The sequence below is a fragment of the Podarcis gaigeae genome (genome assembly GCF_964106915.1).
Source record: "Podarcis gaigeae genome assembly, chromosome: 15".
NCBI classification, from domain to species: Eukaryota; Metazoa; Chordata; class Lepidosauria; order Squamata; family Lacertidae; genus Podarcis; species Podarcis gaigeae.
Genome location: NC_139692.1, coordinates 934,459 through 958,471, shown reverse-complemented (window position 1 = coordinate 958,471; position 24,013 = coordinate 934,459). Strand labels below are relative to the sequence as shown.

The 24,013-nt window shown below is 49.2% G+C and overlaps 1 protein-coding gene across 8 annotated transcripts in view; it reads left to right on the top strand.

Moving 5' to 3' along the window:
• The window catches only part of TACC1 (transforming acidic coiled-coil containing protein 1), a 110,425-nt gene that overhangs the window by 23,942 nt on the left and 62,470 nt on the right, over positions 1-24,013 (top strand). For 4 of the 8 annotated variants that reach the window (XM_083713498.1, XM_083713496.1, XM_083713497.1 and 1 more), the window contains exon 2: positions 15,868-15,983. Coding sequence is in view for 4 of the 8 variants with exons in the window: in XM_083713494.1 (XP_083569620.1) it covers positions 13,283-13,464; positions 15,868-15,983 (298 nt within the window). In the remaining 4 variants the exon portion in view is untranslated. Of the gene's footprint in view, positions 1-13,138; positions 13,465-15,867; positions 15,984-24,013 lie in introns of those variants that run through there. The other 4 variants (XM_083713494.1, XM_083713492.1, XM_083713493.1 and 1 more) reach the window with 4 other exon arrangements.

Genomic DNA, 24,013 nt, shown 5'->3' with positions numbered 1-24,013 from the left:
AGACTGGGAGTGGTTGCTGGGACCACATAACACCGGTCCTGAGAGACCTACATTGGCTCCCAGTACATTTCGAAGCACAATTCAAAGTGTTGGTGCTGACCTTTAAAGCCCTAAATGGCCTTGGACCTGTATACCTGAAGGAGCCTCTCCACCCCCATTGTTCAGCCCAGACACTGAGATCCAGCACCAAGGGCCTTCTGGTGGTTCCTTCATTGCAAGAAGTGAGGTTACAGGGAACCAGGCAGAGGGCCTTCTCGGTAGTGGCGCCTGCCCTGTGGAACGCCCTCCCATCAGATGTCAAGGAAATAAGCAACTATCCTACTTTTAAAAGACACCTGAAAGCAGCCCTGTTTAGGGAAGTTTTTAATGTTCAATGCTGTATTGTGTTTTTAATATTCGATTGGGAGCCACCCAGAGTGGCTGGGGAAACCCAGCCAGATGGGCAGGATATATGATTATGATTATGATCATTGACTAGGCGGACTAGGGTAGTCCCCTAAATGTTCCTCTGCCACCTCCTTCCCAAAGCCCAGGAAGTTTCTGCCCAGCTTAGGGAGGGAGTCGGAATGCTCATACAGTATGTGCAATGTCACACACAAACCGCCCCATCGTCCTTGCAAGCTGGCATCTCTGGCCCTATCTATTCCCCTACAAAAAAATTCATCACACACCACTGATGGGAGTTGTAGTCCAACAACATCTGGGGGCACCATGTTGGCTTTTCCTGCTCTCCTGTTGAATTTATTAAAACCATACTTCACTTTCTCAGATTTGGCAAGAATGACTTCCACCTTTTGGTACTTTCTGGGGGAGCTTTGAAGTGCTAGAAATGTGTGATGTTTCTAAACTGAGAAGCTGAGAGTCTTAAGATCTGGCTGAAATATTGTTTGTTGGATGCAATTCTGTGCTAGTCATATGCAGGGCTAGAAAAGGATAGAGCCCCTGCTTGAGTGCAGAAGGTCCAGGTCTAGTTAAATAAAGGATTGGGTAGCAGATGCTGGGCGGGGGCGGGGAAGAACCTGTGCCTGAGACCTGGAGAGGTGCTGCCAGTTCTAGTAGACAATACTGGGCTAGATGGATAAATGTTTTGACCTGCTAGAAGGCAGCTTCTGATGTTCCCATCCCCAACTGGCAGCATCAATATTTTAGGCACCCAAATAAATCAGCACATGGGGTTTCTTCTACCACTCTGAACCCATTTTCTATCGCAACATTTTGTCAGTGTATGGGGATGCACAGCCTGTTTCTGTGCTTGTTTACTCAGAAGTAAGTCCAACTGAGTTTGGCAAGACTTATTTCCAATAAAGTGTGCATTGTCTTCCTGAATCCTTGGACAGTTGCTGTAAGAACAGCTTATCTCCTCCTGTATTTATTTGCAGGCTTTCTCACAGCCACATCAGGGCCTCTTCCCACTCCACGTTTCTTAGCAACTGCAAAAAATGTTATGTAACTACGGTTACAGGAAAATTATGTGCTGAGGGATGTGCGTGTGCAGCCCTGATGCCAAGTGGTGTGGGAGTAAGCCAAGGCTGCAGAGAGTCTAGAGAATCTCAATGGCTCAGATTCTTCCAGAAACAAAACCACAGGCCTGCTGTTTGCTATTCTGACTCTGGAGAAGGGAGCCTTCTTTTTCTGGTGCTTTCTGTTGGAAAAGCCATCTCAAAGCTCCCTCTAGTGAGTTTTGCTGCTAGAAAATTTATCTGCATTTCAGGGCAAATTTCCCCCATTATGCAATTTTGTCTAATTGATCCATTTTTGTTTTTAAATTTTCATAGTTTGGTGTCTACATTTTTTTACACATTACTTGGCTGGAGAAGCACACTGTAGAATTTGGAGAATGGCTGAGTTTTGGAAAGTGCAATTTCAGTAGATTTGCCTAAGCATAGAAGAGCTTACAGGAGGCATCAGAAGGTTGGGAGAGAAGGTGCCTCTTGTTGCTGAGGCCTGCTGTGTTTCGTTCTAGGTGCTCCATCTGGCAGTCACTTCACTTTCACATATGTGCATATGCAATTAAAAAGGGGGAGCCTGCAATGAGAAAGGGGGGCCTACGCACATCTAAGATAACTTCTTAATTTTAACCTTGAGTGGAAGTGTTTGCAGGGGCATATGAAGGTGGGGGGTGGCGCACCTCGGGTGCCACCTGGGAGGGTGACAATATGGCCTGCTGCCTCCCCCCCCCCAAGCTGTAGAGCGGCTGAGGGCACAGAGTCCGTATGGGCTGCCGAGCGTGCATGCTCCCCTAGGGTGCCAGAGAGGCTTCCTCTGCCTCTGAGTGCTTGCATTTGGCTCTGAGGCTCTGAGCAGCAGCTGGTCAACCGTGTGCTGGCTGTGAGAGGAAAGCCTTCTGGTGCTCCCTGCTTGAACATCCATCCTTTCTTGGCAAAGGGCAGGGACAACAGCCCTGGCAAGGCACAGATTGAAATGGAGCCAATTCCCTTTCATATGAGCCTGGCATGGGCTGTGCCATCATGTTTCATATGCTCCCACAGTATGACTGTCCTGCATTCAAGAAGAGATGCTCTGCCGGGAAGGAGCAGCTCTCAGGGAAGATTTCAGCCACTGTGATGGGATCATGTTCCAGCACCTAAATCTAGTAAACACACAGTGTTATCAAGAATAGACATGGACAGATCTTTTGGTTTCAGTTTCTCCCAGTTTCTCCTTTTTTCTAATATTAAATTCTCTTCTGCCCATTTCCACACCTGCAAGGGTTTGGTTTTTTTAAAAAAAGTCCTGAAAATTCAGAAGTTCTTTAGTGGGAATTTCTTCTCAGATATACAATTTTGCATGTGATTTTTCTTCATATCATGCATTGTTGTATGTTATCTTCATTTTTATAAGACTTTCCCCTAATATATATGATTCTGGGGAACTGTGTTGCCAAATTTGGAGAAGTGCAAAATTTCAATGTTAGCTGTATTTTTGCTTATGTGTTTTTGGAAGTGTAGATTAAGTATTTATACATAAATATGAGAAACAAATGGACTTTCTCTCCTGAATTGGCAAGGGAAATGAATTCTGTGAATTTCCATGCCCTTTATTTCTGAGGCTCGTCATTCCTATTTAATTTTTTCACCCTGTACTTCATAAACATCTTTTCTACCCCAGGGTCTTTTTGACCACCACGGGGCCTTTCTTCACCTTCTGAATTGCTGGTCATTGCAGGAACAATGCAATGTTCTTCTCTCCTTGTTCCTTTTCCCTTGTGTATTGTGCTTTTTTAAGACTGTAAGCCTGAGGGTGAGGACTGTCTTCTTCTGCTTGTAAGTAAGCCCCTCTGGGAGACTCTTTGGCTGAAAAGGGGGGTGCAAGTGCTCCAGATAAATAAAGGCATACATGGAGAAGCCTTTTGAAACTGAACCTGGGACTTTCTGCCTGCAGAGCAGATGCTCCACTTCTGAGCACACAGCAGCCCTCCGGATCCTTTGGGGCTGTGTTCCCTTTACCATAGAGCACTGATGGCGAACCTTTTAGAGACCGAGTGCCCAAACTGCAACCCCAAACCCACTTATTTATCGCAAAGTGCCAACACGGCAATTTAACCTGAATACAGTACTGAGATTTTAGTTTAGCAGGGGAGGTTGGCGCAGCAACACAGTGGTGCCTCGGTTTTCGAACTGCTTAGTTCTCAAACTACTTGGAACCCAAACACTTCAAACATGGAAATGAGTGTTCCGGTTTTCAAACTTTTTCCAGAGCCCATGCTCTGTTCTGAGTATAACTTCCGTTTTGAGTGCCACACTTCCATTTTCAGAGGGAAGGCGGGCTGAGCAGCAAGTGAGCAGGCACGGGCTACCCTCCAGTGCTGGGCCCCTCCACTGCCACAACAGCAACCGCCCCATCCTCCAGCTCCGGAGGCGCTGAGTGAGGGAAGGCTGGGCTGGGGCGAGCAGGCAAGGGATGCCGCCGCCGCCCCCCCCCGCCTGCTCCTGCTCCGGCTCCTGGATTGGGCTGCTCCGCTAGGCAGTGTTGCTGCTTGCACAGGAACAGGAGCTGGATTGGGGCTGCTCAGCTGGGGAGGTGCAGGCTCCATCACACTTTCCATTGAGGGGTTCGCGGCTGCACTCCTCTCAAGGGAGAAGTTTAAAAGAGTCCCCACCTCCGCATGAGATCCCCTGCAGCCCTGTGGAGGCAGCCAGGTTGAATAGTTGCTGAGGTTGGGGAAGGTGGAGGCAGCCCAGAAGCTGCATCTGAGACCCCTGCACCACCTGAAGGCAGCTAGGCACTCCCCAGCTGAACTGCCCCATCCCGCTCCTACTTGCGAGCAAGCAGGAGCATGGCTGGAATCTCTCAGAAGTGGAGGCTTCGTGCTTCCTCAGATGCACCACGAAGCCTCCACTCCACTTCGGACTCCGCTCCCACACCGCAGGGTGTGTAAAGCCTCAACCTCGCAGCAGCGGCAGGAGGAAAGCGGCTGCTTGGAAACCTTGGCGGCCCACCAACGCAGCAGTGCGCTTCTGAGCGCGTGCATAGCGCTATGCCCTCCCCACCCACAACGGAGGCTCCCCAAGGGAAAATGTGCACCCTGGAGGTTGTGGCTCCATTCTGCACACCCCCCCACACCCTATCCGAGGCACTTCTACTCCGACACAAGTTGAGCTGAGGACTCGACGCGCTGCCCTTGCCTTCTGCTGGCTCTGTGCTGGGGTGAGGGCTCTGGAGTGCCCCCTCTGGCACGCGCGCCATAGGTCTGCCACCACCGCCATAGAGTAATCCTAGCCTGACCTGGGATTTGGAGGAAGAACATGCCTGTGAGTCTTTTGTGGCCGCCCCCCTCGCCTGCCCTCTCTTCTTGCTCACCTGGCAGGAGTCTCTCTTCTTGGCAGCACATGATGTCCTGCCCAGACAACTGGAGGATGTTGCTAATGCCCTCCTCCAGATTGGCTGCAGCTTCTCCTGGTCCTCATCTAGCAAGTAAAGGAATTTGCTGTTCTGCGGCCTGACTTTTGGCAGTCAGGAGAAAGTTGAGCTCTACAGCATCTGCTCCTCTCCTTCTGTTTTGCAGCATTATCTGCAGGGTCCCGTGTGGCTCCTGTGCTGCGAGCCAAATTACCAAGTGTTGCAACCAGTTGCACATAAGCTATTCCTAGGGAAGGGGCTTTTATAAGAAAATTGGCACCAACTTCTGCCTCATGAACCTTAGAGTTGTAATGGGGGGTGATCTGACTGTGTGGCTATAGGAGGGGGAAATTGCTCCCTGTCTTCCCTTGCAACAATCATTGTGTGAAGAATTGCTTAAAACAGATGTCCCCCCCCCCCCCCGTCCTTTTGTTCTGACAGAAAAATCGATCCTGGCAACCATTTTTAATAGGCGATCCATCCGCATGCCTTATTGACATGAGCATCTCCAGAGGTCATTGCCCGCATCCTCCAGGGCAGCAAGCTTTGTGTCCTCTCCTGCTGCTGCTGCTGCCGCCCCACAATGCCTCTGGATAAGCCCACATCCCAGACTTGCCATGGGGGGGCTGGTCTCCAGGCTCGCTGGAGAGAGAGGTTTTTCTCCAGGGGGGCAGTTCAAATGCCCAAAGGGAAAGGGGACTCCAATAATGCCAAGAATCTTGGGCTGTGCCTGTACTCTGGAGATTGCATTAGAGATTGCATTAGCACCAAAGGCAACTAGCACAGCTGGACGGGTCACCAAAGTCTGTAGCAACTAAAGGGAGGGCAGCTGTGGTGGGGGCTTTTCAAGCAAAAGTTGGGTGGCCATCTGTCAGGGATGCTTGAGCTATGCTTCCTGCATTGCAGGGGGCTGTAGATGACTCTTGGGAATCCCTTCCTGCTACACAATTATGGAGTTCTATGATCTCTTTGAGAAGTGTTCAGCTGAGTGAAGTCTGCAGGATGAGAAGGGACCTGCCTGCCATTTTACAGTTGTACTCCCTGTGCTTCCTCATGAAGGAAGGGATAAGATTACTCAGTAGTAAGGGAAATGCACACTGCATGTTATCATGAACCCATCCTTCCCCTTGCTTTCTAGGCAGCCTCCCTTTGCTGAAGTTTAATGGACTCCCTTGGAGTAGACTTGTCATCCAGATGGCATTGTTCTATGGAAGTGTCATTTGTCTGGGTGGCATGTTGGCAGCCATGGTGTCTTGCCTTCTCTGCCGGCCATCTTTTGACCTCTCAATGCATGAACATGTCCTGAAAAGCAAGCAGGCACAGGCATAGGCGCCGACTCCATGGGGCCTGAGGGGGCCCGAGCCCCCTCAAAAATTCGTTTGGGGGGGCTCCGCCCCCCCAATAATTTAAGAAAATTATTACCGTATTTTTCCTTCTATAACACACAGACTTTTCCTCCTAAAAAGGAAGGGGAAATGTCTGTGCGTGTTATTGAGCGAATGTGTGGTCCTTGGAGCCAAGTGGTGCGAGGGGAGGCAAAAAAAAGCAGGCAAAAATCAAATCGCGCTCTCCTAGAAGAGAAACTTGAAAAGAGGAAGCGGCTGCGTTCCGGCATTCTGCCTCAGGGTCTTACTGCCCACCCTCCTCTGTTTCCTTGCTGTGTTTGCTCAAACGGAACAAAGAGCAGGGAAAGCCCCTCCCCTCCAGGCAGAGGGAAAGCAGAGTGTGTCTCTGTGCTCCGTGCAGGAGGGAGAGAGAGAGAGCGAGAGAGAGAGAGAGCGCGCGAGCTGGCTGACTTGGGTGGGTAGGTGAGGGAAAACTTTTGCCTTCCTTTCCTCCCTCCTCCTGTTATACCCCTCTCCTGCATTCTTAGCCAGCTGCTTCTCTGCACACCCCTCTCCTGCTCCGTGTCCCTTCTGTGTTTTTCCTTCCCTCCCCACTTAAAATGTGGTTAAAAAGCATGGATCCACATGGATCCTCAGGATCTTTGCATTGGGTCAGCCCAAATTCACCATCAGATCACATAGCATGTCCATGGCTACAGCCTGCCCCCCAAAAATCACGCACCCACTGTGGCCTGGGGCTGCAATGGTGCAAAAATGTGGTTAAAAAGCATGGATCCACATGGATCCTCAGGATCTTTGCATTGGGTCAGCCCAAATTCACCATCAGAGCACATAGCATGTCCATGGCTACAGCCTGCCCCCCCAAAATCACGCACCCACTGTTGCCTGGGGCTGCAATGGTGCAAAAACGTGGTTACAAAACATGGATCCACATGGATCCTCAGGATCTTTGCATTGGGTCAGCCCAAATTCACCATCAGAGCACATAGCATGTCCATGGCTACAGCCTGCCCCCCCAAAATCACGCACCCACTGTTGCCTGGGGCTGCAATGGTGCAAAAACGTGGTTACAAAACATGGATCCACATGGATCCTCAGGATCTTTGCATTGGGTCAGCCCAAATTCACCATCAGAGCACATAGCATGTCCATGGCTACAGCCTGCCCCCCCAAAATCACGCACCCACTGTTGCCTGGGGCTGCAATGGTGCAAAAACGTGGTTACAAAACATGGATCCACATGGATCCTCAGGATCTTTGCATTGGGTCAGCCCAAATTCACCATCAGAGCACATAGCATGTCCATGGCTACAGCCTGCCCCCCCAAAATCATGCACCCACTGTTGCCTGGGGCTGCAATGGTGCAAAAACATGGTTACAAAACATGGATCCACATGGATCCTCAGGATCTTTGCATTGGGTCAGCCCAAATTCACCATCAGAGCACATAGCATGTCCATGGCTACAGCCTGCCCCCCCAAAATCACGCACCCACTGTTGCCTGGGGCTGCAATGGTGCAAAAACGTGGTTACAAAACATGGATCCACATGGATCCTCAGGATCTTTGCAATGGGTCAGCCCAAATTCACCATCAGAGCACATAGCATGTCCATGGCTACAGCCTGCCCCCCAAAAATCACGCACCCACTGTTCCCTGGGGCTGCAATGGTGCAAAAACGTGGTTACAAAACATGGATCCACATGGATCCTCGGGATTTTTGCATTGGGTCAGCCCAAATTCACCATCAGATCACATGTCTGTGGCCACAGCATGAAGCACAAAAATGATACATCCACTGTTTCATTCAGAATGTTTTTTTCCCTTGTTTTCCTCCTCTAAAAACGATGTGCGTGTTATGGTCAGGTGCGTGTTATAGAGCGAAAAATACGGTAGTTATATTATGCTTTGTAAAATCACAAAATTATGTTGGTATTTTTTATTTTCCTTGTTTGATGATAGTTACCTTTTAAAATACATTCAGTAATGAGTTAAAACAAATAATTATTACGGTAGTAAAAGAGGCGGCGCGAGTAGTTTTGCTCGGTGCGTGCGACTGGCCCAGCCCCTTTTCCTTTTCCTCTCTTCTGCTCTCCCGCCGGGCGCCTGAGGGAGAGTTACTTAGCGGTTCTGAGGAGCCGCTGTTGTTTCGGCAGGGGAAAAACCGCCTGCGAACCGCCGAGCTCCCTCTCTCTTTCCAGCCTCTCTCTCTCTCTCTCTCTCGCTATGGCCAAGGAGGAGGAGAAGCCCTTCAGCCAGTCTATGGCCGAGTGGCGGAGGTTCATCTACAACCCCAATAGCGGCGAGTTCCTGGGGCGAACGGCCAAGAGCTGGGGTGAGGAGGGCGAGTGAGCGCGCGCGCGCGGGGAAGGGAGGGGAGGGGGCGGCCGGCACGAGGGGCGGTGGGAGGCGAGGCGCGGCCGGCACTTGCCTTGCCCACCACGCATCTCTCTCCTTCTCGGTCTCTCTCCCTCCCTCAGCTGGCGAGGGGGCCACGAGGCGGGCGGCAGCAGCAGCAACGGGCCGGGAGCGGATCTTATAAAACTTCCCGGGGCAGGACCCCGGTATGGGCCCCCCCAATATTTTTTATAAGTCGGCGCCCCTGGGCACAGGGGATCTGCAGCTTTAACCCTCCTTGAATAAGGAGTTTCCTCGCCAATACAGATCTTGCTACAAAAGTCGGGTGCCTCCCCCACTCCCTGCTGAGCTGCAGCAAGAGTCCATGGGGCTCCAGGTGCTCACCGCGTCTGTGTTCCTTTGGAGAATTGACACATGGCAGAGACTGTTGTAGATTTAAGAACTATGGCTTATTCACCTTTTTACACGTCTGCATGGAGAGAGCCCAGATCTTACAGCTTGGTCATTTCAAGAGGAGATTGTCCCCCATGGCAGTGCAACCCTGGAGTCCAAGGCATCTCTCCCAGCCAGCCTGCAGCCAACCTGCCCAAGATGGATCCCAATCTTCTTTCCTCCTTCTTCTTCCCAGAATGCAGCTCTGCAGCTTGTACTTTCATCCATATCCCAATTAATAAAAATCCTGCCATTTATTAATTTTTAGGGTTTAGGGGGGTCCCACCCCCCCAAATAATCTATAACAATGTTAAATATATCTCATTGCAGACATCTCTAGTAACACTGTTTGAAACAACCTGTTTGAAAAACGCTCCCTTTCTCTTCAGGTCACATCCTTCAGTAGCCATTCTTCATACCCTCCTCCATCAGTGTTTTCTCCTGGCTCAAATATGTCCTTGAGTTCCATTAAGAACTCCTGCTGACCTCCGTGGAGGAGAGAGGTGTGTGTGAGTGTGTAGAAACGATCCTATTGTACAAAAGCAAAATGTATTATTATTAGAACAAAACAAACCAGGAAGCCCCTCTCCAACGAACACATTCAAAAGGCCATAGAATGTTAATCAGCCAAAGGCCTGGTTATAGAGGAACATTTTTGCCTGGTGCCTAAAGGTGTATCATGAAGGCACCAGGCAAGCCTCCCTGAGGAGGGCATCCCACAAACATGGAGCCACCACAGAATAGGCCCAGTCTCCTGTTGCCACCTTCCGGGCCTCTCGTGGAGAAGGCACTCAAAGAAAGGCCTCACATTATGATTGCAGAGTCTGGATCAGTTCATATGGAGAGAGGCGGTCCTTGATGTATCGTGATCCTGAGCCATTAAAGGCTTTATAGGTCCAAACCTTTATGTATCCAAAATGTGTATTCATTGCTCATCCACTTCTGCCTCTGGCTCTGCCCTCCAGTTGCCTGTGTTCCTCAGAGGGTTCCCAAGAAGGGAAGGTGCCCCTTTGACTGGAAAAGGTTTGTCACACACCCCTTACAGCTGGGTCCCTTCTCCCAGAGGCTGTCGTCAAGAGTGCCCCTGCCATAGGAAGTCTAGAGTTGAGTTGTGAGAATCAGTGCCTTCGCCGTTTTTTTTACCAGCACCACCCCATGTGCTCTGAATGCTTTCCCTCAGAAACATCCCTCAGCGCCCACGTTGTTCTCTCCCCAGAATCAGGACAGGGTAATTTTTTCAGTTCTTCCTGTTTTATGGTTGGAAGTTTCAGTTCTGTTTTTTACTTGTTGGGTCTTAGTTGCTGTTTTTAGCTCCTATGAAGAATTTTAGCTCTGGTTTTGTGATTTTTCAATATATATGTACTGGCTTGGATTTTATGTCTTATTGAAGATGTGTGTGTGTGTGTGTGTTGCTGTGTTTTAAATGCATATGAAAACCCATGCAATACATCTAGTAGATATCAGAAATGCAATGTTGTTGTTGTTTAATCGTTTAGTCGTGTCTGACTCTTCGTGACCCCATGGACCAGAGCACGCCAGGCCCTCCTGTCTTCCACTGTCTCCCGCAGTTTGGCCAGACTCATGTTTGTAGCTTCGAGAACACTGTCCAAACATCTCATCCTCTGTTGTCCCCTTCTCCTTGTGCCCTCCATATTTCCCAACATCAGGGTCTTTTCCAGGGAGTCTTCTCTTCACATGAGGTGGCCAAAGTCTTGGAGCCTCAGCTTCAGGATCTGTCCTTCCCGTGAGCACTCAGGGCTGATTTCCTTCAGAATGGATGCGTTTGATCTTCTTGCAGTCTATGGGACTCTCAAGAGTCTCCTCCAGCACCATAATTCAAAAAGAAATGGCAATACTGACTGCTTAATTTCACCATCAGTGACAAACAGTTGCCAAGCAAGAAAACATGCCTGTGTGTGTGTGTGTGTGCGCGCGCGCGCGCGTGCACACACACACAGAAGCCAAATAAGGAAGGGCATTGCCCTGAGTGTGGGGGAGAGGTAAAAAGTCAAGAATGTAAATAACTCAGGCGTATGATGAAGGAAAATACAAGTGAAGGCTGTCTTATCTAGATCAGGCAGAATTGGCTAAGAATGTAAGAATCCTGCTGCATCCAGCCAGTTACCTCTGGGGAGCTTACAGGCCTGGGCCCAAGGGCAATAGCCTTCCCTGCTGCTGATCCATCAACAACCCATATTCAGGGGCCTAAGGTTGCTGATATTGCAGATAATATGTAGCCCTCATGGCTGGCAGCTGTTGATAGCCATATCTTCCACAAATTTCTCTAATCCCCTTCTAAATACATCTTGGTTGGTGCGTAATCCCATATTTTATGGCAACAAATTCCATACTTTAATTTGGATGGGGAACCAGACCTGTCCATCTCTCCTCTACCAAGTGCAGGCCAAATGTGACAGGTGGGTGCAGTGACTTCAAGCCTGCTTTCTGCAGGGATTAGCTGTGCAATTGAGTTCCCTACATCTGATGTCACACAGGTATGGCTCTGGGAAAACAGCCTTGTGGGTCAAACTGGAGCACATGCTAAGCCACATCCAGCATGCGGGCTAGAGGTTCCTCACTCCTTGTTTCACTAGATGCTGTGTGAAGAAGCACTTCCTTTTGTCCACCCAGAATCTCCCAATATCTCTTCTTCACTGGATGACCCCAGGCTCTAGAATTATGAGAGAAGTTTGCTTTCCTCCTCTTCCTTATCCACCCTCTTCCCAACATGGTAGTTTTTCTTTGTAAGATTGTTAGCAGGTTGCATGTGGGGGCTGAGGAATGAGATTGTTTTGTGACATGTTTTGAGAGCCTGGTTTCATGCGCAGGTGTTGTACTCAGTGGAGCAATCCATGGTGCTGTTTTGCCTCTCCAAAAGAGCTGTTCCAGTTATGCATTTCCCTAAAGTCAAGCAGTGTGCCAGAGCAATGGAAGCATTTCTGCTGACACTTTTTTTTGTAGTTGCTTAGCCCTGAGAAAGTGAGGTTGTGGCTTCAGATGTCACATCGCAGGAGAGAGGATGTCAGCATTTGTATCAAATCAGTTGCCAGAGCCAGGACATTATCCACTACCTGGACTGCAGGACTCAGAACACCTCTGTGGACCACGTTACTGGGAATGACAACCAAGTTGTGCTCAGGTCCTGCTTGCAGAGTTCCCAGGCAGTGCTGGATTAAACCCTGTGGAGACCCCATGACAGTTGAAATCTCCCCCCCCCCCCCCAGTGGGATAACATTGAACTAAGAAAGCTTGAATGTAATTTCCCCCCCAAGATCAAATCAATATTATTTTCAGCGGTTGTCACATGGGGCCCAGAGGCTGGTGCCTACTCTGCCTATTTGGTAATCTGGCACTGTTCCCAGGGGCATCTGGCTGGACAGAGTGCTGGTCTGGAAAGGCCTTTGGTCTGATCCTGCAAGGCTGGTTGGTTGGCATCTGTCTGTCTCCATTGGAGACAAGGGAGGTCAAGTCAAGCTGTTGGGAGGTTGCAGCGCCTGTTGGGGCTGCAGAGACGCATGCAGGAGAGACATGCTTTGCTGCGGGCGTTGCTTCGCTCTGCTTCCTGCCACTGGTGCGGATGCCGGGCCTGACTGTCTCTCTCCAGGCAGCCCTGGATTTAGGGTGGCGTGGGAAGTTCCCCCGCACACGGTGCCGAACTGAGGGGGCACAAAATCGAGCAGATCAGTTTGGGGGTGCCAAAGATATTCGTCCGTGCTCCGGGAGCTGCGGTCGTCTGCCAAGGCTCGCCCCTTGTCTCCGGCCCTGCCTCTCCGTCTCCGTGGCGTCGGTGCGGCTGATGGCGACTCCTTTCCTCTCCCGGCGACCAGCCCGCAGCCCGTGCTGCTCCCTCGGGAATGCGCCTCCGCAGCCCCGCCAGACGTGGCGTGTTTGGGGCACCTGCCCGTCTTCCTCCCCGGGCCCGCTGGATGGCAGAGCGTAACGTGCGAAGCGGCCGTGCGCGTGCAGGCGGGGCGAGCTCGCCGGGGCGGCGCTCGGGCGGCTTCTGCTCCGAATTGGGCGCGCTCCTCCCGGGCGGCGGCGGCGAGTCCGCGCTGGGGCGCCGGAGCGGGCGCGGCAATGGGCTGAGCGAGCGCGGCCGGTCCGCGGAGGCTCCTCTGGCGCGGCCCTTGGGCCCGATCCCCTTCCCGCCGGCGAGCGAGCGAGCGAGGGAGGGAGGCGGCGAGCCGGGCGGAGGCGGCGCGCAGAAGCGGAAAGCCGCGCTCACGCCGGAGCCCGTCGGCGCCGGATCCGCGCCTTCCTGCCGGCGCCTCTGGGCCGCCCCTCCATTTTGAAGGCAGCCTCGTCCCCATGGCGTTCAGCTCGTCGTGGCAGCTGCTGTCGCCCGTGCAGTGGGCCAAGTGGACGTGGTCGGCCGTGCGCGGCGGCGCGGCGGGGCCCGAGCAGGACGGCCTCGCCGGGGCGGACGGGCAGGGGCAGCCCGAGGACGACGACGAGGACGCGCAGGCGGACAGCAAGTCGCTGAGTCTCAGGCAAGGCGGGCGCCCTCGGGGTTCGACGGGGCCGTTTCACACGAGACGCGCGGGGCGCGGGCGGGCAGGCGGGCTGCGCGCTGGAGGGGCGCCTCGTGGGTCCCCGGCGCCGCTCTGCCCAGGCCGGGCTTCCCCGTGGCGCCGGGGGCCAGACGGGCCGCGGGGATCGGCAAATGCACGTCGGACCGGCCTCGGTGGGAAGGCCCATCTTCATGTGCAGGGCATCCTCTGCCATGCTGGGTGCGTGTGTGAATTAGCCCAGATCGGGCATCCGTGAGGAGCAAACCTCTGTTTTAGACCTGATTGCCACATCCATCCACAGCGTATGCGCAGCTAAAACCGTGCTAGATGCCTATTTTGTTTCTTGAATGAAGTGTTCAAAGAAGCTGGGTCTTAGTCCTTCCACCACTTTTTGACTATCTTTACTGTGCCTGGAAGAGAAATACCCAGTCTCTGAGTAAAGGCAAAATGTCTTTACTTACCGCAGTGGCTGTTTTGGGGGCTCCATAGGTGAGCCCCCTTCTCCTCTTGCAGCCGGTTCTCAGGCCTGCCTTCTGTGGCTACTCTGTGATAAGAGGAATGCTCTCGGCATTTGGTGCTGCTTCTCAGGGAGATTTCAGAGAGGTCAGGGTTTCTAGGTCAAACACATCCTCAGAGGCACTCCCTGGGCAGTATGCTGCTGTAGAAAACTGGTTGTGGGAGGACAGCCTTACAAAGCGAGGCTCAGCCAAAGTCCTACCTATAAGCAGGTGAAGCAGCTGCCTCAATTCATCCGGCAATGAGGTAAGGTGGGAGTCTGCCTGAGTGACATTCCATAGGCAGGGTGTGAACCACCTCCCTCCCTCCCTCCCTCTCTATCCCACATTTCTCTTGGGGTTGCTAGTGCTTACTTGGAGAGCGGAGGCACTTGACACATGCTTTTAAGGCCAAATTCTTTATCACATTTTCACAATTTCCATGCCTGAGCCCTGGCACAAAAACTGGGTCTTGGGTTTTGCTTTACTTCTTAATGTATGATGAATTAATACTGAGAAATGCAGCCCTCTCCCAATTTGCTAGGGACAACTGACGAGGGATGCCTAGTTTGCAACTCCCTGCAGAGTGACCCCCAAGCAGTTGCAGAACTACAGTTTCCTATCCTGTTTTCTGTTACGGGTTAGCAAGTGGCAGCCCTAGGGCTGAATCTGGCCCTCTGAGGCAGCAGTGGGACTTGCTGGCTCTCTGATTTGGAGGGTTGCCCTGAACCCTCCTGCTCAGAATCGCTGCCCAGTGAAACTAGATGAGCAACCAGGGCAGGAATGGAGAACTTGGGGTCCTCCAGATGTTGTTGGGCCACAACTCCCAACATATTTGGCTATGCTGACTGGAGCTGATGGGAGGTGGAGTCTAAGAACATCTGGAGGGCTGCAGGTTCCCCATCTGTGGTCTGCTTCAACAGCTATTAGCTCTGTGTTATGGAGAAAGGGTCCCATCAGCAGAAGCCTGAGCAAGGACGTCTGCTTGCTCAAGGGGTCTTCACCCCACATGCATCCCCTGCGCTCCCTAACATTGGCTCTGGGGAGGCCAGAGAACCCCAGAAGCGTGCACGGGTGGAAGAGAGGCCAGCAGAAATATTTGCCCTGATCAACACTCTGCAATATTGAATTCCTCCCTGAACCTCCATATGCAGAGACAGTTATGCTTCAAGTACTAGACATAGGCAGCAAACCATGGGAAAGGGTGGGGGAACCTTGATCCCAGGGGCTAAATTTGACCCTCCAGTCTTCTCCACCTGGTCCTTGGCCTCTCCTCAGTAAGTACCCCTCACTGGCTTGACCAGGGACTCTTTTTGCCTGTGCAAAGTTTGCATTCATTGCTCCTCCCACTTTTGCCTCTGGCCCTGCTGGCCACTGGCATGTGCCCTCACAAGGTTACTCAGAAGGAAATGTGGCCTTTGGACTGAAAAAGCTTCCGAACCCCTGCCATAGTGGAGATGCTCTGCTATGTGTGTTGGAGCATGCATGTGCTGAGACAGCCCCATGGCTGTCAGGGACGCCATGAAGTCCTGAGCCAGCTCATTTTGGCCACCTCGGCTTGGATATTGAAGTCCCCCAATACCACCACGTGAGTGAGTGGATCCCCCATGGGCACCATTGGTGAGTTTTCTCCCTGTGCAAACCCTACTGGCTGTTTGCCTTTTAAGAACATGTTCCTGTTAACTGCAAAACTCATAATGACATTGTGCATCGTTTGGCCATGACACAGACGGTATTTTGTCTGAGTCATGAGAAGTCTCAGTAAGAGAAATTCTGAGTGCCTGGCAATGGCCAGGAAGGTTTGTTGAAACCCTACTTGAGAAGATGTTCAGAGCTGGGCTGGGAGGAGTGGCTAATTTGTCCTTCTCTTCCCTCTCCTTGTCTGCAGTTCAGATTCAGAAGGCCATTTTGGGACTCCTGAGGCAGAGACCCCAGTCCGCTCGCTGGGAAAGGAGCTGGAGGAACCATCCTTGCATCTGTTGGAGCCTGAGACTGAGCCCCAAGGTAAAGAGGCATGGAGGTTCCTTTTCGCACCTTTCCAATGGAGTTAGAAGATGCCTTTTGATGCACAGGTGCCTCTTGTGCAGGCAGACTTGATGGTCTTTCAGACCCCTCTGTGAAGACCAAGGTTGCAGATCATGCCTGTTTGGCTGCTTTGGGAAACAGTATGCTTGGCTGCAGCCATGTCTAGCAGACAACAATTGTGCATCAGCATCTGGGTTTGTGTCTGTCAGTTTCTATAAATAGGTGATGGCCACCCCTCAGTCCCTCTGGGTTGTGTGCCATCTGAGGGAAGGGTGTCATTTCTCAGGGGTCTCCCTGAAGTCTCTTAAGGCAACCTGCTATGGTAGCTTCTAGAGGTGAGATGCTCCGCCACTGAGCAGGCTTCTGCTAGAAATGAACATCTTCGGATGCTTCAAGATGACCTGCTTATTGGGCCTTCATTCTGATTTGCTTGCGGGAAGGTTTGTGTCCAAGCAAGTGCTATCTTGCACTTCCTAATGTGTTCTTCTGTCACTTTTCTGATCTGTTGGGGAAGTGGGTTTGTTGCACAAGATCTCTTAATCAGCTTCTGTTTCACAACCTGAATTTGCTGTTATGTGAATCCCACCTGAAAATAGTAAGCATTCTTGGAGGCACCTTTCATTGATTTTTTTCCCTATTTTCTTTTTGCTGTAACCAACTAAAACTCTTCCTCCTGGAGGGTTAGGGTTAGAGTTCCTCAGCAGCATGCAGTTCCAGAGCCTTGGCCCGGAATAGTGCAAAGGCTCCTAGCATGTTCAAGGTGCAGCTCTTGGAAAGGCAGCTCTTTGCTTCACCCTCCCCATAGTCTATTGGGACCAGTTTTGGGCTCAGTGGGCTGAACCCTGTGACCATGAGGTGGGAAGCTCAGGCAGAGAAGCCTGGCAGCTGAGCTCTAGAAGGCAAAAAAATCATTGCATCTGCTTTGATCTGCCCATGCTGGAAAGTGGAAGAAACACTTTTTTTGCTATTGTGAGTTAGAATTTGTAACAGTTCATTCAGTAGCTATTTTCATTCAAATCTGTGTAGCCTTGTTCTGAGAGCTGCAGAGATACTGTATCTGCAGAAACTCACTAAAGTGCCAAGTATTTTGTTGTATGTGTTTATTCTTGGTCATAATCTAAAACACAATTCTGTTAGCCAGTGCATCTTAATGGACAGATGTTTGGGCTTAGATCTGGTTTTGAGCCACAGCACTACCACAGATTTTCAGCCTCACCTCCCCCCAGTGCAAAATAGTGTTGTTTCTCTCATGTGATTTTGAACATTAATGCTTTGGCTCCATTTGTATGTAACATGAAGCCAAACCATGATCCGCTGGAGAAGAGATTGTGGCTGCTGTGCTCCTCTCTGGTTGTGCTGCTGCTCTGCTCAGCCATGGTTTGGTTTAGTGTGTCCACCCAGTGTGGGCTGGTGTCGAGAGCACCTGCCAGGAGCCCATGCCCCAGTAGGGGTGCCCCTGATGAGAGCCTCGTGGACCTGCTCCCGCTTCTCACTGCAAGCTGCTTGTTCACCTGCCTGTCTCTTTGATCCAGACCCAGAGGGAGTGGGCAAACAAACAGATGATGGCAGGCTGAGGAGGTGGAGTGTCTGCCATTGTTTACTTGCTAGCTCTTCCCGCAACAAGCAAACAGGTGATGAGAAAGAGCAGCAGCAACTAGTGACAGTGGGCAGCGGCACTGGGGGTATCTTGCCCAAGAAGCCCAACCCCAAAACCTGTGGCATTGGTACTGAGATCAGATATGCTGAAGCAGAATGCAGTTGCCCCCCTTTTTTTTCTTTTCTTTTTTTAAAAGTTTTTTATTTATACAACAAGAAAAAAAGAAAAAAACACAAATACCAAATTACACACAAATTACAAAAAAATAACCATAGACACATAATTTTCTTAGCAAACAATAAAACATCTATTGGTCTTGACACTAAAGACCCAACCTCCCGTCTATTCCATATTTCAAATTCTTAATACTTTTTCCCAATACACACTTTTAACATAATTTAACTTCTTCTCAATAAATCTAATTTCTTATATCTACCTTGCAATTATTACTGAAGTTCCTCGAATGCTGCAACAGAATTTAAACTACTATATTTATTTTTCAGATAATCTTTGAAAACCTCCCATTTTGAAACAAATTCCTGTTTTGATTTGTTCTTTATTTTTTTCTGATAAAGCATCTAATTTGGCATATTCTGTCAGCTTTTGGATCCAATCTTGTATAGAAGGGATTTCATTACTCTTCCATTTTGCTGCGATCAAAACTCTCGCACATAAAAAGATACCCTTCCTCTTTTGTGGAATATCCAAATCTGTTATTCCCAGGAGGTAGGCCTCTGGTTTTTTGTTGAAAGAGATCTTTAGCATTTTTTGCAGTTCTGCATAGATACTCTCCCAGAATACCTGTATTTTCCTACATATCCACCACATATGGTAGAATGTTCCTGATTCACCGCATCTCCAACAATTACTTGACACATTTTTATACATTTTTGAAAGTTTCCATGGTATTAGATACCATCGATGTTGCATTTTTTGAAAGTTCTCTCTAATCGTGTAACAATTTGTGAATTTCCAATTGGACAGTCAAGGAGGAGGTGGTAACAGTGGCAATGGTGAGGTGGTCCCAGGATTTTGGCCATTCAATAACCATGGCCCAATGGGAAAATTTATGGAAGATCAATTGGAAATTCAATTGGAAGTCGATACATTTTGGAAAGAGTTTTTCTTTTAGAATTTATAAGATCAGATTCGAATTGGGAAATTTCTGTTGAGAACCCCTTTTGTTTGTCAGATTTAAAATTTTTCAAATAACTGATGGTATTGGAACCAGTCTGAGATGTGTCCTCTCATTTCCTCAAAGTTTTTTTAATTTTATTTGGTTATCTTCATTTTTTAGAAGTGTTTTATATGTTGGCCAACTTTTCTGAGTATTTTTCTGTTTTACTGCTATGGCTTCTATTGGAGAAGTCCACCACGGGACTTTAGGCTCCATCAGGTCTTTATATTTTTCCCATACAGCAAAGAGTGATTTTCTTATTATATGGTGGGTAATTTTTTAATGAATTTTTGCCTTTCCATATATCAGGTAGGTGTGCCATCCCCAACGGTTGTCAAAACCTTCCAGGTCCAGGAGGTCTGGATCCTGCAACGTGCACCAATCTTTTAGCCAGGTGAAACAGTTGCCCCCTCTCAATGTAGCCTTCCCCCAAATAGTCTAGCCGTGCTGCGCCTTCTGCGTGTTCCAGGTGCATCCTGAATATGGATGCTGCAGCAGTCTGGAACATGATAGCTCTTTACCTTAGCTCTGGGGCAGCTTTAATCCTTATTGGTGACGCTGCTAACGTTAAAAAGAGATTTTTGTGTCTCACAAAATGGCCAGGGACTTCCCCTTGGTTGTGGCAGTTGCACTCCCATTATTGTTGTGAGCGCCTAGTATCTTTCCATTGTTCTCTCATGCCTCACTGACATTTCTCTACTTCCTCCTGGACTCCCCACTGCTCTCTGCAACACCACAATCCTTTTTCCCCCTGAGGAAGTGACACTTCCTGCCTGCAAGGTTCTGATTGCTTAATTCCACCCCTTTTGAAAAGGCTTCTTGTGGCCGTTGAGGGTGCTTTGATCCTCTGACATCCTTCCAGCAAATGTATTGAGAGAGACAGCCTGGTAGAGAAGCTGCCTGGTTTCATGGCATATGCATCTCTGCCAAGGGAGAGAGGAAAGAGGCCACTTGCTGCAGTTTCTACTGATGGGCAATGGGGTGGGGGAGAAGGACATTTCAGGGCATCCCACTGTCCCCATCTGAAAACTCTTGGTTAGTGCCCAAAGAAATGTAGGTGACCTGGTTTACTCTGCCTGCAGCGATATTTAGCCAGTGGGTGTTTTGATGTATTGCAGCTTGCAAATCCTGTGCTTTTTAAAAGGGCTATATTTGGAAGAGCCCACCTAGTCCAACATCCTGTTCTCAGGGTGGGCTGGGGTGGGGGAACCAGATGCCTGTGGGAAGCCCATATGCCAGATCTGAGTCTAGTAGCAACTTATGATTCTCAACCTAAGCTCAGCATTCAGAGCCATTTTGCTTCATACCTTGGAGGTAAACGATAGCCAGTGTGGCCTTTAGCCTTTGCCTTATTCTGTGCCTGCAGAATTCTAGGGGCAACCTGCTATTTCTGGCAGAGTTTGTGTTCCTGGGAACTTCAGAACTTCTTTCAAAAGCAGAAGAAAGTTACTGGTTCTCATGGCTGCAGCCTGATAGCAATACTTTGTTTTTATCCAGCACTTCGCCTAAAGCATTCACCATCCCACCCCACCCCCCGGTGCATTATCTTAATACTGTGCTTAATGTTGCAAGATGGGCCAGTATTATCGCACCTGCATTGTATTGGGACTGAGAAAATGTGGCTTGTCTAGGGCTGCTACTGGGTCGTGTGCAGCGGACACTGAATTTTGGTGAGTTGACAGAGTGGCTGATATCCAAAGTCCTGCTCCTGGGAAGGCTGCCTTTCAGCTCTGTTTGGTTGACAGCTGGCTGTGCTGGGCCAGGAAGGATGGTGCACATCCATCTCAGCTAGTGACCATCCCTACATTCTTTGGAAGAGAAATATGTATTTGTATCTGTTGTTGTTTAGCCATCTTGGGCATGATATGTGGTAAGGCAGGATGCAAATGTTCACACATTATAATAAGTTAATTGCAAGTTATTGGAACAAGTACTTTTTAAGCCCCACCTGAGCCAACTGCCAAGGCCTGCTGTTGTGAGAGGAAAAAACTCCACACATTCTTGGTGGTTGGTGGTTGAAGTGTTTTGCTGCAACCTGGGAGAAGGGGGTTTAAATCTCCCCTCAGCTCACTGGGTGACCTTGGACCAACCCCCCCCCCCCCAGGGTTGTCATGAGGAGGAGGAAGAACTATGCACATACCTTCTTGAGCTCATTGGAGGAAAAGCAGGATAGAAATGCCAGGGAGAAGAAAGTTATGAGGTCCAACTGCAGTGCCTCCTTTGGGCGCTGTGAATAAGCCACTGGCCCCCATCACGGGAGATGAGAGGTGTGGAGTTGTTGTTGCTATTTGGGAGGGAATTGCGAGACTTTTTGACCTTGTTTAGGCATTGTAGGAGTAGGTACCATATAGACTGCCTAAGAGTTGTTGTTTGGACTGAAGCCTGCTTTTTTCTTTGAGCATATAAGGAAAGGTCTTGGCTAGTTAAGGAGGTCTTGGCCAGTGATGGCGCTCAGTCTCCCTCCCTCCCTTTCTCTCCCCACCCCCAAAACTCTCTGGAGCCAGATCTGATTTAATGGCTGTTTGGGAGGAAGAGAGAAAACAGTTTCTCCCTCTCAGCTGAGGTTGACTCAGCACCAAGTCACAGAAACCACAATGTGTTGTGGTTGAGTGTGCGTAATTGAGTGTGATTGAGTGTGCGTAAGAGTGCAAGGAGGGTCCTGCTGGGTTGGTCCAAGAGTCTGCCTTGTCAGCATCCCATTTCCCACAGCAGCCGGTGAGGTGCCTGCAGGAAACCCACCCGCAGGGCTTGGCAACTACAGCCCCACCTCTCTGCTTTGGCATACTGCCATCATAACTTGCAGCCTCCATCTCATCTGCTTCTCAAAGCTGTTTCAAGCTGGAGGCCATCACTGCCTCTTGTAGCAGAGAATCCCAGAGTTCAGCTGGGTGCTGGGTGAAGAAGGCCTTCCTTCTGCCTGTCCTGAATCTCCCTTGTGTCCTAGTGTTATGCAAGAGGGAGGAAAATGTGTCTCTGCTTTTTCCAAGCCATGCATACTTTTAGAAACCTCTAAGTAGGGGCCTGATTTCACCTTCATAGGCAAATCATGGGATCTATGGATCCATCTTTTCCTGTCCTTAGCTGCACTTCTTCTTACTGCTTATATCACAGCAGGTTGAGCCTTGGCACTGTGAATAGGTTCAAGAGCTCATCTCTGAAAGGAGGAATTTAGCCGTTCAAGGGTGCAGCAGTTCCTCCTTCCTCTCCACTCCATTGCACACGACCTGCTCGCTGGGTGAACTGTCCCTGCCAGTTTGGAGATCACAGTAGACTGACTTTCAGAATTATCCAGTCAGGCTCCTGAAGAAAGAGGGCAGGGAAGGGATCCAGAAGGGCTGGCGGGGTGGGGGGAGAACTGCTTTGGGGGAGGGGTCATTCCACATCAAATCACCTGATTTTAATACTTGACCGTGCTCTCACGACATTTTTAAAGTAAAAAATAAATACATACATTTTTTTTGCTTATTCAGAAAGGTCATATTGCATGCAGTGGTCAAAACACCATCTTTGACCATATTCCATGTATGGAAAACAAAGTAGCTTTGACCATAACATTGCAGAAGTGTTTTACACAATAAAATGAACAAGGGCTCTGAGACATGTTTTGTTTTTATTAAATAATCAATAAAACTTAATTTTAAAAATATATCAGATGACATTGTAACATAAGAGGGTACAATTTTAACTATTCTCATGAATGTGTGAGTTATTTCAGGCTCAAAGAGACCTTAAAACCTGTACCCCTCCCAAAAAAAAATTGTAAAAAAATTACTTCAAAATCAATTTATTTTATAACGACAAAAAACACCCTGCTTCTTTGTAAAACATAACAAGTACATGGTTAGCCCATACAACAAAAAAAGGATGATACTTGTGTTAGTTGTGGTTTGCGCGCTATGGCTTATCGAACCTACCAGTAATAAAATGAGAGAAATTCACTTTGAATGGTTGATGACCCTTTTCTGTGGCACTTAATAACATTTTTATACCTTTTTTGAAAGAGACCACAATTAGCTTTATTTTGATACCAAAATAAGCCCAATTGGTCGAAAAATAATGAAAAAGCAGCTTTTTCCTTCACTGACACAGAAATTGCATTAGCCTAAATCATGTGAAAATCGAAATTTAAAAAAAAATTCTCCTGCACCCAATTTTGGACCAAAAAATCTTAAAAAATTATCTCATAGGTATCTTTGTTGTTGTTGTTGTTGTTTAGTCGTGTCCGACTCTTTGTGACCCCATGGACCAGAGAACACCAGGCACCTCTGTCCTCCATTGCCTCCCGCAGTTTGGTCAAACTCATGCTGGTAACCTCGAAAACACTATCCGACCATCTCGTCCTCTGTCGCCCCCTTCTCCTTGTGCCCTCCATCTTTCCCAACATCAGGGTCTTCTCCAGGGAGTCTTCTCTTCTCATGAGGTGGCCAAAGTACTGGAGCCTCAGCTTCACAATCTGTCCTTCCAGTGAGCACTCAGGGTTGATTTCCTTCAGTATGGAGAGGTTTGATCTTCTTGCAGTCCATGGGACTCTCAAGAGTCTCCTCCAGCACCATAATTCAAAAGCATCAATTCTTCGGCGATCAGCCTTCTTTATGGTCCAGCTCTCACTTCCATACATCACTAATGGGAAAACCATAGCTTTAACTATACGAACCTTTGTTGGCAATGTGATGTCTCTACTTCCCAAGATGCTGTCTAGGCCTGTCATTGCCCTTCTCCCAAGAAGCAGGCGTCTTTTAATTTCGTGGCTGCTGTCACCATCTGCAGTGATCTTGAGCCCAAGAAAGTAAAATCTCTCACTACCTCCATTTCTTCCCCTTCTATTTGCCAGGAGGTGATGGGACCAGTGGCCATGATCTTCGTTTTTTTTGATGTTGAGCTTCAGACCATATTTTGCGCTCTCCTCTTTCATCCTCATTAAAAGGTTCTTTAATTCCTCCTCACTTTCTGCCATCAAGGTTGTGTCATCTGCATATCTGAGGTTGTTGATATTTCTTCCGGCAATCTTAATTCCGGCTAGGGATTCATCCAGCCCAGCCTTTCGCATGATGAATTCTGCATATAAGTTAAATAAGCAGGGAGACAAAATACAGCCTTGTCGTACTCCTGTCCCAATTTTGAACCAATCAGTTGTTCCATATCCAGTTCTAACTGTAGCTTCTTGTCCCACATAGAGATTTCTCAGGAGACAGAAGAGGTGATCTGGCACTCCCATTTCTTTAAGAACTTGCCATA